Consider the following 13845-nt stretch of genomic DNA (forward strand, 5'->3'; position numbering starts at 1 on the left):
GATGGGTATAGTACTGGGCATCCATGTCCACAAAGACAAAGATCCATGATCGGAGCTCCTTGGCTGCCTTCAGATACTGGATACTCTAGCTGAATCAGTGGCCCTTCCAGATCACAACATCCACTGTGTTTTACAGATGAGAATGTGGGAAACTCTCATTTCAATTACTCCTACAACTTGAAAGATAGATCTGAACTACAGAGTCCAACACTCACCAGGCTTTGGTATTGTCCAGCTGCCTCACAAGTTTGAAATGGTTGAGTCTGCTATGTAAAGATGGAAAAATTCATGGATTCACTCAAATTCTCCATCAGGAAAAGATCACAAACTTCTAGGTAACACTGCATTTTGAAAACATTTCTTGTCAGAATTATCTGTCTCATTACAATCCACCAAATTGTATAGCCTGGGTACCAGCTGTATTTCTCCTAGCCACTTTCCCTTCCACATTCTTCAGAACACCAACTGGATCCATTTCATCTACCACAGCTTTGTCTGGAAGTCCAGTAACTTCTCCAGCAGAGCCAAAGCCTAGCAACTCAACATAATTGGGGTTTCTTTTCTCAACAAATCTTTAGCCATAGAAAACAGGGGGACTATGACCCATTCTGGACTTGAGATGTCTGAAAAAAACACACATTTCAGAAGAAATTCAAAATTAAATCCCTCAGCATGATCTTTTCTTACATACAGAAGGATGTGTGCCTTGGATCTAAAGGATGCATATGCTCACACGCCCATCCACCCTTCACATTGGTGCTATTTCCGCTTTTAGATGGATTCTTCCCTCCACCAGTACAAAGTACTTCCATTTGGCCTCTCATCAACTCAGAGGGTCTTTTATGAAATGAACTGCAGTAGTGGCAGCTCACTCCATATCCAAAGAATACAAGTTTTCCCATACCTGGACAATTGGTTCATCACAGCAAAATCACAAGACGAAGTGCTTCACTCCTGAGCTCAACCATAGATCTTCTACTTCACTTAGGTTTTCTGATCAACTTCAAGAGTGTGGAACCCACTCAGACTGAAATTCATCAGGGCTTAGATAAACTTACTGCAGGAAAGAGTATTCCTGCCTTTTGACCGAGTGAATACCATGAATTCACAACCTTCTCATTCTGATTCAAAGCACCAACCAGGTTGTTATGTTTTACATCAACAAACAAGGATGAATGGTATCCTGGGCTCTCTGCCAGGAAGCCTTAAAAATCTGAAATTGGGCAGAAAGAAATCAAACTGTTCTACAAGCTACCTATTTGCCAGGTGTCGCCAGCATACTGACAGATTGCCTCAGCAGAGTGTTTCAACCAGAGTGTTTGCAATCAGTGGCTGAAGAGCTCTTCAGTTTATGGGGTCTACCATCAATGGACCTATTCACATCACAACAGAACACGAAACTAAATCAGTTTTGCTCACTTCTGTCCAATGATCACAGATAAAGATGCTTTCCACCTTGATTGGGGACAAAGCCTCATGTACACTTTTCCACAGTTACTGCTTATCGCTAGGACAGTGCAAAAGGTCCTTTGGGACTGCGCTCTGCTGATCCTCCTATCCCCTGCATGGCCCAGTCAGATTTGGTATGCATATATCATGCAACTTTCCAGCAGTCCTCCAATATATCTGGGAACAGATCCTGCTCTGTTAACTCAGGAAGATGGGACGTATCATCTCAACCTCACAGCTTTGATGTTGAGTGCTCAGTGATTGCAATCTCCACTTACCTACAGCGATTGTGGTCATACTAGTCTCAACTAGAAAGCCTTCAGTAAGGAGAAATTATGTATTCAAATGGAATAGGTATTGCAAATGGTGTCAACAAAATACTTTAGATCCATTTTCTTAGGAACCTAAACATCTGATGAAATACTTGCTCCACCTTTCTCACTTAGGTCTCACCATCTCTTTTGTGTGAGTGCATATATATATATATCTAGATGGCAAACCAATCTCTACACATTCAATGATATCTTGTTTCATAAAAGGTCTATAACATGTTGAGCCCCCAATACAAAAGCCATCTGTTCCTTAGGACCTGAATGTGATCCTTTCCCAACTAATGAAGCCTCCCTTTGCACCATTGGAGATAGCTTCTCTAAAGTACTTGACATGGAAGATGGTCCTTGTCACAGTGACTTCAGCCAGAAGAGTCCGTGAATTCCAAGCCCTCATCCATTATTCTCCATACATGCAATTCCTCCACCACAGGGTGGTTCTCCATACTCGCCTGAGATTTCTGCCACAGGTAATTTCACCTTTCATAAAAACATAAGAAATTGCCATGCTGGGTCAGACAAAAGGTTCATCAAGCCCGGCATCCTGTTTCCAACAGAGGCCAAACCAGGTCACAAGAACCTGGCAATTACTCAAAACTAAGAAGATCCCCATACTACTGATGCAATTAATAGTAGTAGCTGTTAAGCTGTTGTATTGTCTACCTTTTTTCCTATGCCCCATACATATGAAGGCAAAAAAGCCCTACAATTCTGGACCTCAAGAGGGCCTTAGCATATTACAAGAAATAACTTAGCCGCATTGTAAAATCTCCCAACAGGCAAGGAGTAATGGTTGCCAAGCGTACCTTGTCTAACTGGCTGACTGAGTGAATTCACCACTGCTACACCTTTACAGGACTGCAAGTCACAGGCTCTGTGAAAGCTGACCAAGGGAGAATCATGTCTGCTTCCATTGCTTATCTTCAAGAAGTACATTTTGAAGATATCTACAAAGCTGCAATTTGGTCTTCTGTTCATACGTTTACATCCCACCACTGTCTTGATAACCTCTCAAAGATTGATAGTAAATTTGGACAGATTTGCAAAATCTGTTCTCGCTTTAGTCCATGCTCCATAATGTGGGTCGGGTTGCTTACCAAGCAAATGCTCTGCTGCAACTCTTAGCTTGGAACTCCTCACATGTAAGTGCTAATTCATCCTGGCTTATCAATGGAAAAAGTAAGTTTGCTTGTTGTAAATGGTGTTTTCCATAGATTACAGGATGAATTAGCCATGAAATACCAACCTCTCTGGAAAGTAGACTACATAGCTAAATTAGATCTGGTATAGATTGAGGAGGCTTATGAAATAATGCCTGTGTGGGAACTCCCACGTGCTTAGTAGAGCTCAAGGCTCTGCAGCTTGGAAAGATGAGTCCGCAGCCACTGGATGGCGTCCCCCACGTGCAATGGCTAATTCATCCTGCTACCTATGGAAAACATGGTTAATGTAATCTATCTTGCTTTTCCTACAATTCTAGACTTTGTTCTTTTTTTTTTTTTTATTTCTTGGAACCCAGAAGTTTCATTTTACTCCTTTGGAAGTAACCGGAGATTGAAATATGGCGCACTAAATTTTCATTCACAGCTGTTCTACTGTAAACCGATCTGATGTTCCAAACAATGAGCGGTATATAAAAACCACAAATAAATACTCAGGAATTTTTCCTTTATTTTAATATCCTGGCCCAAATTATTTTGGCCAGGTCAGAACCTTGTAGTCAGGGGCCCTGAATTCAGCCACTAGCACAATGACTGGGGGTCCTCCTGCCCCACCTTGCTGGGGCTATGAATGCTGTCTCCACAGCATTTCTAGTCTTGACTGTCCCAGATAGCAGAAGACCTAACTTGAGAATCTGTCCTAGTTATTGTTAAATTATATTCAGTGTTGTTCTGCTGTACGGTGTTCAAGTAATACATTGAATATATAAATCCAGGCCCTTTTTTAAAACTTATTTATATTTTGCCTTTCATGACACATCAAAGCGGAATACATTTCAGGTACTGTAGGTATTTCCCCATCCCTAGATGGCTCACAATCTAAGTTTATACCTGAGGCAATGGTGGGTGAAGTGACTTGCCCAAGGTCACAAGGAGCAGCAGCAGTTTTTGAACCCTGGCTTCCCTGGTTAGCAGCCTGCTGTTCTAACCACTAGGCTAGTCAGCACTGCAACTGAACCTGTGGGCTGACTCCTGTTGTGAGCATTTTGGCATGGAGTTTTATTGTATAATGAGTGAACTGTAATAAAACTTTGAAAATTAAAAAGCCTCTGCTATGCTTTAGCTACGCACACAGAAGACCCTCTGAATAAAAATCTCAGATGGAAGCCTTTATGAGCAGGTCCTTTATTTTTGCAATCTCTTATACATTTTTGTTTTTGATATATGCTTTGCAGGTTAGAGTAGTATTCTTCTTGTAGGTAAGACTTGAAGAAACTGGCAGACACTAACGTATTTTGGTGTTGCCTTAGGAAAATAGTAAAGAAATAGTGACACTTGTGATATGAAGTACATAGGACTCATTACCCCAGTTCCTTTTGACCTGTGGAGTGCAAAAAGTGGGGAAAAGTCTCACATCTGTAAAAGCAAGTGTTGGGAGATGTTTGGCAAAAAACTATAATATAAAACAATATGTACACATCCTATATATAGCATGCACATACATTTTTTTCATATTCATCATGACCTGGAAAAGGAGCATGTAAGAGAAGCAGCCACTATAGATGCTCCATTAACATTCTATACGCCACCCACAAACACTGGCAAGCAACACCACCCATATTAATCACCATACCTACAGAGAAGAGAGCAGAGGCAGATGAAGGGGAGTGTACTAGACAAACGAGAACAGCAAAATGACTATTTAAAAAAAAAAAAAACAAACAAAAAAAAACCCACATATCAGAAGTAATAATAAAATAATCAATCATATCTGTTCAGGTAGCAAAGAGGCAAGAAAAACTCAAAATCAGTCCATATCATCCTCTCTCCAAAAAGACTAGCAAAATAGCCGTGCAACCTGGTCAGTAGACTGGATGTGCTGAGTGAGCAAGCAACAATGAAACCAAGCTGACATGGACACAGCAAGCAGCATGTGCAGTACCATTTACATGTATGTGCACACACGCCTTCCATCCTGACGTAGAGGGACATCTTGTAGTCAATGTGACACTCTCCCATCCATAAGAACATATCACAAGTACCTGGCAGATCCCAAAAAGTAGATCTTGTTACTCTCAGGGCTAGCAATGGCTTTTCCTTGTCTATCCTGCTAATCCATATTCTCTCCCTCCTGGTGTTCCATAATGGAGCAGTTCTGGCCTGCGTCTGGCAGCAAAGAGAAATGTAATGGTCAGTCCTTCCTAAGTATGGAAAAGAACTTCTGAAAGAGTTTTGAGATACATACATACATACATACATACACACACACACACACACACACACACACACACACACACACACACACACACACACACACACGTCAAAAATGGTCTGTAGCTAAGCACATTATATATATGTGTGTGTATAAATATCTTGTATGTAATATTACAGCATCATTTCATCACAATCAGTATATGCTTGTCTAAATGGGGCCATGGTACTGTTGATGTATCCTAAATAGTGGAAAATTAGAATAAAAAGCATCATAACAGAAATCTATTTTAGCTCATGTCTTTTCATTGGTAGATCAAGTTGATTTACTTTCAGATACAGTTGGTATTTTTTTCTATCCCCAGAGGATTTAGAATTTAAGGCAGCAGATGCTAAAGTGACTTGCCCAAGGTTACAAGGAGCAGTAGCTGGATTTGAACCTTGGCTTCTCTGGTTATCAGCCTGCTGCTCTATTCCCTAGGTTGATACTTCACTCCAAAAATGCCCAAAGGTTGAAAAAAAGGAAGACCCACCATGTTAACCTTCTCTCCCCCCAGTCCCAAAACTGGTTTGAGAAGATTTACTAGAGGAAGACAGGCAACCTTACCTTAGGGTATAATAGGGAAATCTGTCTAGCTGCTGCTGCTATTTCTGCCCTGTCTCACAGCACTGGAAACCATGTGATAGCTAAAACATGACAGCCTTGTATGCAACTTCAAGGGCAGTGTTGCACAATTATTTAAAGGACCTTGACCATTTTACATACCACTGTTGGGGGGGGGGGGGTCAGTGCCTGCAAGATAGGGTACTACCTGCTTAAGTGACCTATCAAAGATGCCATGGAATTTGATCTGAAGGACCAGAATGTGATTGAGCAACTGACTTTCCTGTTTGTTGTTTTTCTGCTGATGTGTTGCATTAAATAGTATTTGGTACGTTAGTCATGAGGAAGTGCTGAGTTTAAAAGTATGGTTTTCTAGTGCAATGGTATTTGCTTTCTGTCTTTGAGGGCCACAAATGGGCCAGGTTTTCAGGATATACCTTTTGAATATACACGAGAGGTTTGCATGCATACTCCCTCTACTGTATGCAACTCTATCTCATGCATGTTCATTAGGGATATCCTGCAAACCCAACCTGTTTGCAGTTCTCATGGACTGGAAATGAATACCACTGTTTTAGTGATTCCTCCAAAAGTATAGCTGAGACATGTGGCATTGGTTTTTCTTCATTTAGCAGATGTGTTGACTTCTTTTTTGAGTGCCATTGCTACTTGCTGTTTCCTAGTACTTCCCATATGACTGTAATATACATTAGGTACCTTTTGGTGCTTCCATTAGATGGGCTGCTTCCTGAATAAACTGAGCCTGAGTTTGCCTGTTTTGCCCTGGCCAGATGGCAGCTCCTTTTTTTTTTTCCAATTCCAATAGGTTCGTTTCTCAGGTTCAGATAATTTTATGGACATGACAATTTTATATTTGTTGCCAAAGTAATATACAGAATGATTAAAATACAAAGAGGAAGAGAAGAAAAGTTACAAGTTCTAGAAAGTTCAGTATTAGTGACATGTCTCGGGATTTGCTGCTGGTCCCCCGCCTTTTGTGTAGATTAGCCGTACTGTGCAATTTATGGTAAGGCATGCTCTTTACAGCATGGGTTAACCTTACTGATCTCAATGTAATGTTTGTAGGCCTGGCCTCTTCATTCCAGCCTAGAAAGTAAACAAACAGGTTTAGCAAGAATCCTGTATGTACCTTCCTAATTATTATTGTCACTTTTCTCATTGTAAAGATCAGTTTTAGCATCCAAAAATAGTTGTCAGTCTAACAGTTGTTAGTCATGCAATAGTCTGTGTTTGAAAAATTACTTCTCCCTGAATACTAGCAAAGGTGTACAATAATAGATTTATTTTGAGATTTATTGTAACATGTAACCAGGGACATTTTTTTGTTTTTCAGTTTTTATTTTATTTTTCATGGGGATTTACCTGTGTTCTATTACAAGTATAAAAATAATATTTTGCCCAGAAAAATGACAAGGCAGACTGAAAATGAAGGTCCCTACATGTAACTTGCTTAGGAAATAATTAGTAAGCTTTAGAACCCAGGGCCATTGAAGAATGGAACTTTCATTTGGAAAAACAACTTTAACTTGAATGTTAAACACCTATTTAATGTTTGTTCCTTTATGGGGAGAAGCTTCAAAAGATATAACCTGCAGTAGCCATAAGGTTCATTTTTCCTTAGAAAAAAGAAGCCATTCTGTAATTGACCCGTTTACCATTTTTCTCTTCTATTTTTCTCATTAGTTTTTATTCAGCTCCTAATCTACTGTAGACTTGAACACAGGCCACAACAAACATACATACAAATTAGCTTATAACATTGCACTCAACTGGAAATCCAGCAGTTTTCACATTTTTCCAAGAAACCCTCCCCATCCCCCAAAGCATCTTAGAAATAGAAACAAACATCACGAGAAGTTCTGTAAAAATTGTCATCCTCTTACTTCATTCTTCAGTGGGCATCCAGATGGCCAGAAAGGCTAACAAGCTATCTCTCTGTAATGCCATTCAATATTCCATTCAGTATACTTCCAGAGTCACTTGTTCAAAGAAGTAATATTAAGCGCATCCTCGTTTTTCCAATACATTGCAATTTCACATTTAGTAGGCATAAGAAGTTGTCTGTTTATTTTTATTCTGCTTTTAAGGCACTTCAAAGAGGTTTATATTCAGGTACTGTAGGTATTTCCCTATCCCAGGAGAGCTTACGATCTGAGTTTGTACCTGAGGTAATAAAGGGCAATATGACTTGACCAAGGTCACAAGGAGTAACAGTGGGATTTGAACCCTGGCTTCCCACTGCGCTAAACACTAGGCTGCTCCTCCAGTCTAACCAATGTGCCTATTTTAAATGGTATATTGGTTATTGGAGCACCCAAATAGAAAAATCTGTCATGGATCAGAACCTTTACTTCTTTCCAGTAAGACACAATAAAGGGACATTGCCACGAAGTATGAAACATAGAGCTCACACTTATGCCGACACCCATCAATAACAAGGATACATTCTTCATAATATCAGAGGTGTTAAATATCAACAAAAGTAAAGCTTAAGCTACTGTTTTCTTTTCTAGGGATCTGGACAAAATTGATTCCTTGATGCAGGATATTAATGAGCAGCAAGATGTTGCCCAAGAAATCTCAAATGCCATTTCTCAACCAGCCGGATTTGGAGAAGAGTTTGATGAGGTCAGTAATATGGTGCCAGTGCTGCAGTAGAGACCCTCCTGTTCACATGGAGTGTATTAAACCTGGATCAGTGCTAACAGTGGACAGCTCTTAAAAAGAGTAAATTAATCCATGTCAGGCTTTTTATTTATCTTTTTTAAACTGTGCAGTGATAAATGTTAATGTGGCATTTGTTACTGAAAGTATATACAAATGCAGCATTTCCATCAAGTTGCACAATTAAACATGGTCTGAGGCAGGGCCATCCTTGGAAGAGGGGGCATCTGCTCCAGGTCCCATTTTGCAGTAGCCCCTCACCTAATGACAGACATCATTTCGGAGCACCAGTGGACCAGGAGCTGCAGCGATCTGCATGGTGGAACAAGAGATTCAGTGTATGCCATGCTTCAATTTTGGGGGGACCCTGCCCCAGATGAATTGCTCTGAGCCCTATACCTCAAAACCTTCCCTTGTCCCCCAAAAAGGGTTAGCCTTGGCCAAAGAGAGAACCTGTGGTACTTTCCATATATGGACCATTGTGCTCTTATCTTTTTTTTTTTTTTTCTTTGCATCCAGGACGAGTTGATGGCAGAGTTAGAAGAACTGGAGCAGGAAGAGTTGAATAAGCATATGGCTAATGTGAGACTTCCGAGTGTACCTGCCACATCGCTGCCCTCCAGACCTGGTAAATCGATTACTTCTTAGAAGGGTTTTGTTATCCATTCAGACTGCATTCAGATTCATAATTTTGCTCGGGGAGACAACCAATTAGCATAGCCTGGTTTGGAAACAATTGACAATTTTAAGAACATAAGATATGCCACACTGTTGGCCATGTAGACTTGGGGAAAGCCACTGCTTATCCCTGGATATGAGCAAGAAGTTTGTGATCTGTTCTTTGGCATCCTGCCAGGTTGTGGCGTTTGGTTATCCTGTCTTTCACTCTCTGTTTTTGGTATTAGGCTACTGTGTCGACAGGATGCTGGACTTGATTGACCGTTTGGTCTGACCCATTATGGTGTTTATGTTCTTGCTTTATCATGTGTTCATGGCTGCAAGGATTCCTTGGTACCCCAGACACACATTCAGTAGTTTTCCAATAGAATAGGAAGCAGAAGAATCCAATGGCATGCAAATTAGTTGTGGGCCATGAAGCCCAGAAATGACTGTAGGTAATTACCATTACTGGGATGCAGTTTAGTTGAAAGCTGTTACATGAAAGGAAGCTATCCATTGTTTACAGGTTTTACTCCAATGTACACACTAAAGTTCAGGGTTCACATGCTGGTGAAGTTAATCTTGTACCCTAGTGCAAACAGCTTACTCATGTCCTAGTATTAATACAGGAGGATTAGTTATCTTTCTGAAACATGGGGTCTGAGCTTGTGGCTCTTGCAGCTTTTATTTTCATATAACGTTCTTAATATTTAACTGTTAATATTTTTCCAAAAAGAAATGTTGTGCAATCTCAGTATTATTTCTTCCTGTCCTTTCCCTCCCCCCCCCCCCAAAAAAAAAAAAAAAAAGGCATTTGCATTATAGACAAGAGACAGAATTTAGAACAAGAGAACACCATGGCGAAAAAAAAACAGCTAACAACTCCAAGAAATGACTGGTGAACTAATTCATCAGGCTTAATAAATGGCTCCAGCTCCCAAGGGAATGAGTTAGTGCTGCGTTCCTCATTACATATAGAGGCTTATATTTCCAATTTCCCTTCAAAAAGCGGGACCATAAATAAATAAAAAAAAAATTTATACATACATACATACATACATACTTGGACTGGCTGACTTTGTCCCTGCTAAAATGGAACCATCTGCAAACTTGGATTGCTTTGTATATAAGGGCATTTGCTTTAGTTTGAGTGACTGTAAAGAGCGATCAGGTAGCTAAACATCAGCTCGCCAGACTCTGAGCTTAGACATATTAAAGTAGTTGGATGCTGATGCTATGCACAAAGCCTTACTGTGAATCAAGCCTGCCGAGAAGTTTTGAGAAGATAAAATATAATGAGAGATATTTAATTCCATATGTGTACATTCAGGGTGCACATTCGGGGTAATTTTTCAAATATTCCACTTAATTTATATCCCAAATAAGTTATACCAGTTTTCAAAGCAAACTTGTGTGCAGAAGTCCACTTTGAAGATTATCTGTTACAACTGCCACTATGTACACACAAAATTTACCTGAAAATTAAAGTGTATATGGTCGAACTTTATAAAGTATGCATCTAAATCCAAACCCCTCCCTGCCTCTGCTTAGTCTGGGTAAACGTAGGCATGAACCTGATGTATGTGCATAATTTCATATGTGTTTTGGTAAGGCGATTTTAAAAAAGACCACTTCTGTGCACGTAAAAAACAGTTAAAACACAGAACACCATGTGAAAATTACTTCCTCAGGTTCTAGAACTATCTTTTTCAAGTTTGGGTACAGGGTGGGTTAACGGTTTTTTTTGTTTTTTTTTAATGCAGATGCCATAACATGAATGCCCCAGCAAATGGGTGCCAGCATCCATAGTATTTCATTATGTTTTAAGTTGCAAATTGTGGCAACTTGATTTCTAATAGAATTGGCCATACTGGGCACTTGTGCCATAGGTTCACCATCACAAAGTTTCCACTTTGAATTGCTTCTACTATGTCCAATTGCTAACCTATACATATTTTTGTGCTATTTTTATAGCAACATCAAGGAAGAGAATGGAAGATGATGATGAAATGAAGCAGCTGGCTGCCTGGGCAACCTAAAATTACAGATGGATCTTTGCAGCACTGAACACTTAAATATTTGTACACATTTTTGTCATAGATATGTATTTTCAGATTCATACAGCTCATGGGATTTGCTCTTGGAGCTTCTGGGGAGAAATGCTTAATCTGCCAAGTTGATAGCCAGTGTCATGTATTAACCACTGCAAATTGGATAAATTAGGTTTAAGGCTGTGCTGGTCTTGATGTATATCAGATACTTTTAGTGCTGTGACCAGGTATTCCTTTCAGGTTTTAGGTCCTTTGTAGATTATTATTATTATTTAATTTAATTTTTTTTTTGAAAGTCCAACAAAAAAATTGTCATCTGAAGAAGGCTGCCTGCAAAATGTTTGTATTACATCTTTTTGTTAATCCTTTTAAAAGATATTGCAACCTACAAAGACTCCAGTTTTCTACAGAAACAATATGGCTATTAGAGCTGTACCCTTCGGTTTTTATTAAATCAGCTATAGATTGCAGTATGTCCAGGCATAGCAAAGTTTACAGCTGAAAAGTATTGACCCAAGAGTGGTATAATTAGTAAAGGAATATATTCCTTAAAGGCAAATCATTATGCTCCCCTGTCAAGTCTAAATATCCTAAAATTCTGTGTTGGAACTTTTCAGCTGCCACCTTGGAAAGTCGACAGGCTGATAGTTTAATGTTTCTACATATTTTATTCCTTTAGCTTTTTAGCATGTTTGGGGGCTCTAGATAGACCAGAACGTACATCTAAATAGAGGAGGTATTTTTGTCTTGCGCTAAAAAGTCTTTTACATTGTAATATCTCAGGAACCATGTGGAAAGCTGAGATTCATGGCTTTTCAGTGGTATATTTGTTTCTAGAGCAAACGAACCTAGAGAAATCATCACGTAAGATCAGAAATCGTGTGCCTTGACTGCAGGGTCACGGTTGTTTGTCCTTTTATAATGGTTTGCTTTTGTAAACCCCATGTTCCAGTTCAAGTTAGAGCTGTAAAACCTCATTCAGCTGTGGTTTTATTGGAATTTAGTGACCGTATTAAATACATTTATTAATGCACTGATAGCTTCAGTTTCTAAAAATGCATTTTTGCAATTTTAAGCTGAGACAGTGTTTTGACACTAACACTCCAGGTTGTGTGGTCATTTATTCTTAGATGTTACTGTCATTTGCCTGAAATGCTTGCAAGTTGGGCATTTCTTTTTTTTTTTTTTTTTAAAGCTCCACAGACTTCCATGTTTGTTCCCTGTGCACAGAAACTTTTATTGTTAGCAGAAATTAAATAAACTTCCAGGGAGAATTTAATACATTTAGGGGTAGATTTTCAAAGGGCTATGCGCATAAGATACGCGCGTACTCCCCCTGCGCGCGCCGAGCCTATTTTGCATAGGCTCGGCGGCGCGCGCAAGCCCCGGGACGCACGTAAGTCCCGGGGCTTGCATGGAGGGGAGTTTCGGGGGGCGTGTCGGGAATGACGCGGTGTTTCGGGGCGTGGTTCCGGCCCGGGAGCGTTCTGGGGGCGTGACAGCGGCTCCTGGACCAGCCCCCGGACCGGAACATGGAGCGCGGCAGTTACGCCTGCTTCCAGCAGGCGTAACTTTCAGGATAGAGGTAGGGGGGAGGTTTAGATAGGGCCGGGGGGGTGGGTTAGGTAGGGAAGGGAGGGGCCTCGGAGGGAACGGAGGCAGGCTGCGCGGCTTGGTGCACACAGGCTGCCGATTTTTGGGCAGCCTTGCACGCGCCGATCCCGCATACTCTTGTTCACGCCTGGTGCACGAACAAAAGTACGCGTGTGCGCAGATTTATAAAATCTGCCCCTCAGTTTTTAGAATTGTAAGCACTCCTGTGGAATTGAAATGGAACAATGAAACAGAACAAACTTGTTCAGTCACCTGCATGCACAGTGGTTGATGTCATCATACAGCTGTGGTGTAGTTAATTCAATATCTTTTGAAAGAAAATATCAAAATATTGCCAGCGTTGTCTTAGATTGTTTATGAAGGATGGAGCTTCTCTAATGAACTTCTGACTGTGAGTTACAGAAATGCCTCCTCTCACATGAATGTGAATAAAACATTTAATTCATGGACAGTCTCTACATATTTATGGCCTTATTTATGTTAAATTCAGGAATGTGCAAAAATCAACTCTATAATCTTTGTTGTATAGTCGGGGCCCAGCAATCCCCTGTGTCAACCCAGATAGGATTTTTGTAGATTTAGAAACAGTTGGGCCAAATTATCTCCTAATTTTAGCAATTCAGTAATGTTTTAAAAATTTAAGTCAAAATATGTGGTTATATACATTTTCAGAAGATTAACAATGGAAAATATTGAACCCATGAGAAGCAATTGTGACTAAAGCAAATAAAAGAAAAAAAATAGAGGCCTTATGCAGCTTTAAGTGAGCAAATAACCATTCACATTTGAGATATGATACAGTTCTAAAACTGCAAGGAAATAAAATGTGATGTCAGCTGTTGCCTGCTTCAGGAATAAGTAAATGTGTTGGATCATCATGGGGAAAAGCCATTAGAGGGGGAGGGACTATATGTGTGTATATATAATAAATGTGTATATGTTTAACAGCAAATGTCTAAAATACTTTAAATCAACATTTCCTCCCTTGCTATTTGAATATACTTGGTCAAACGTAAACAGGATTTAAGGACAAAATTATAAAGTGTGTCAATCACTAGGTAGCTCAGATTTGTATCTTGAAT

The 13845-nt window shown here is 39.9% G+C and overlaps 1 protein-coding gene across 1 annotated transcript in view; it reads left to right on the forward strand.

The window, feature by feature from the left end:
* CHMP4C (charged multivesicular body protein 4C) overlaps positions 1-12522 on the forward strand; it is a 70362-nt gene extending 57840 nt beyond the window's left edge. The window contains exons 3-5 of the mRNA XM_029591569.1: positions 8288-8402; positions 8958-9066; positions 11073-12522. Coding sequence (XP_029447429.1) covers positions 8288-8402; positions 8958-9066; positions 11073-11137 — 289 coding nt within the window. The 3' untranslated portion in view covers positions 11138-12522. The remainder of the gene's footprint in view (positions 1-8287; positions 8403-8957; positions 9067-11072) is intronic.
* The last annotated feature ends 1323 nt before the right edge of the window (positions 12523-13845 follow it).

This window comes from Rhinatrema bivittatum, chromosome 2 (assembly GCF_901001135.1).
Source record: "Rhinatrema bivittatum chromosome 2, aRhiBiv1.1, whole genome shotgun sequence".
In the NCBI taxonomy this organism is placed as follows: Eukaryota; Metazoa; Chordata; class Amphibia; order Gymnophiona; family Rhinatrematidae; genus Rhinatrema; species Rhinatrema bivittatum.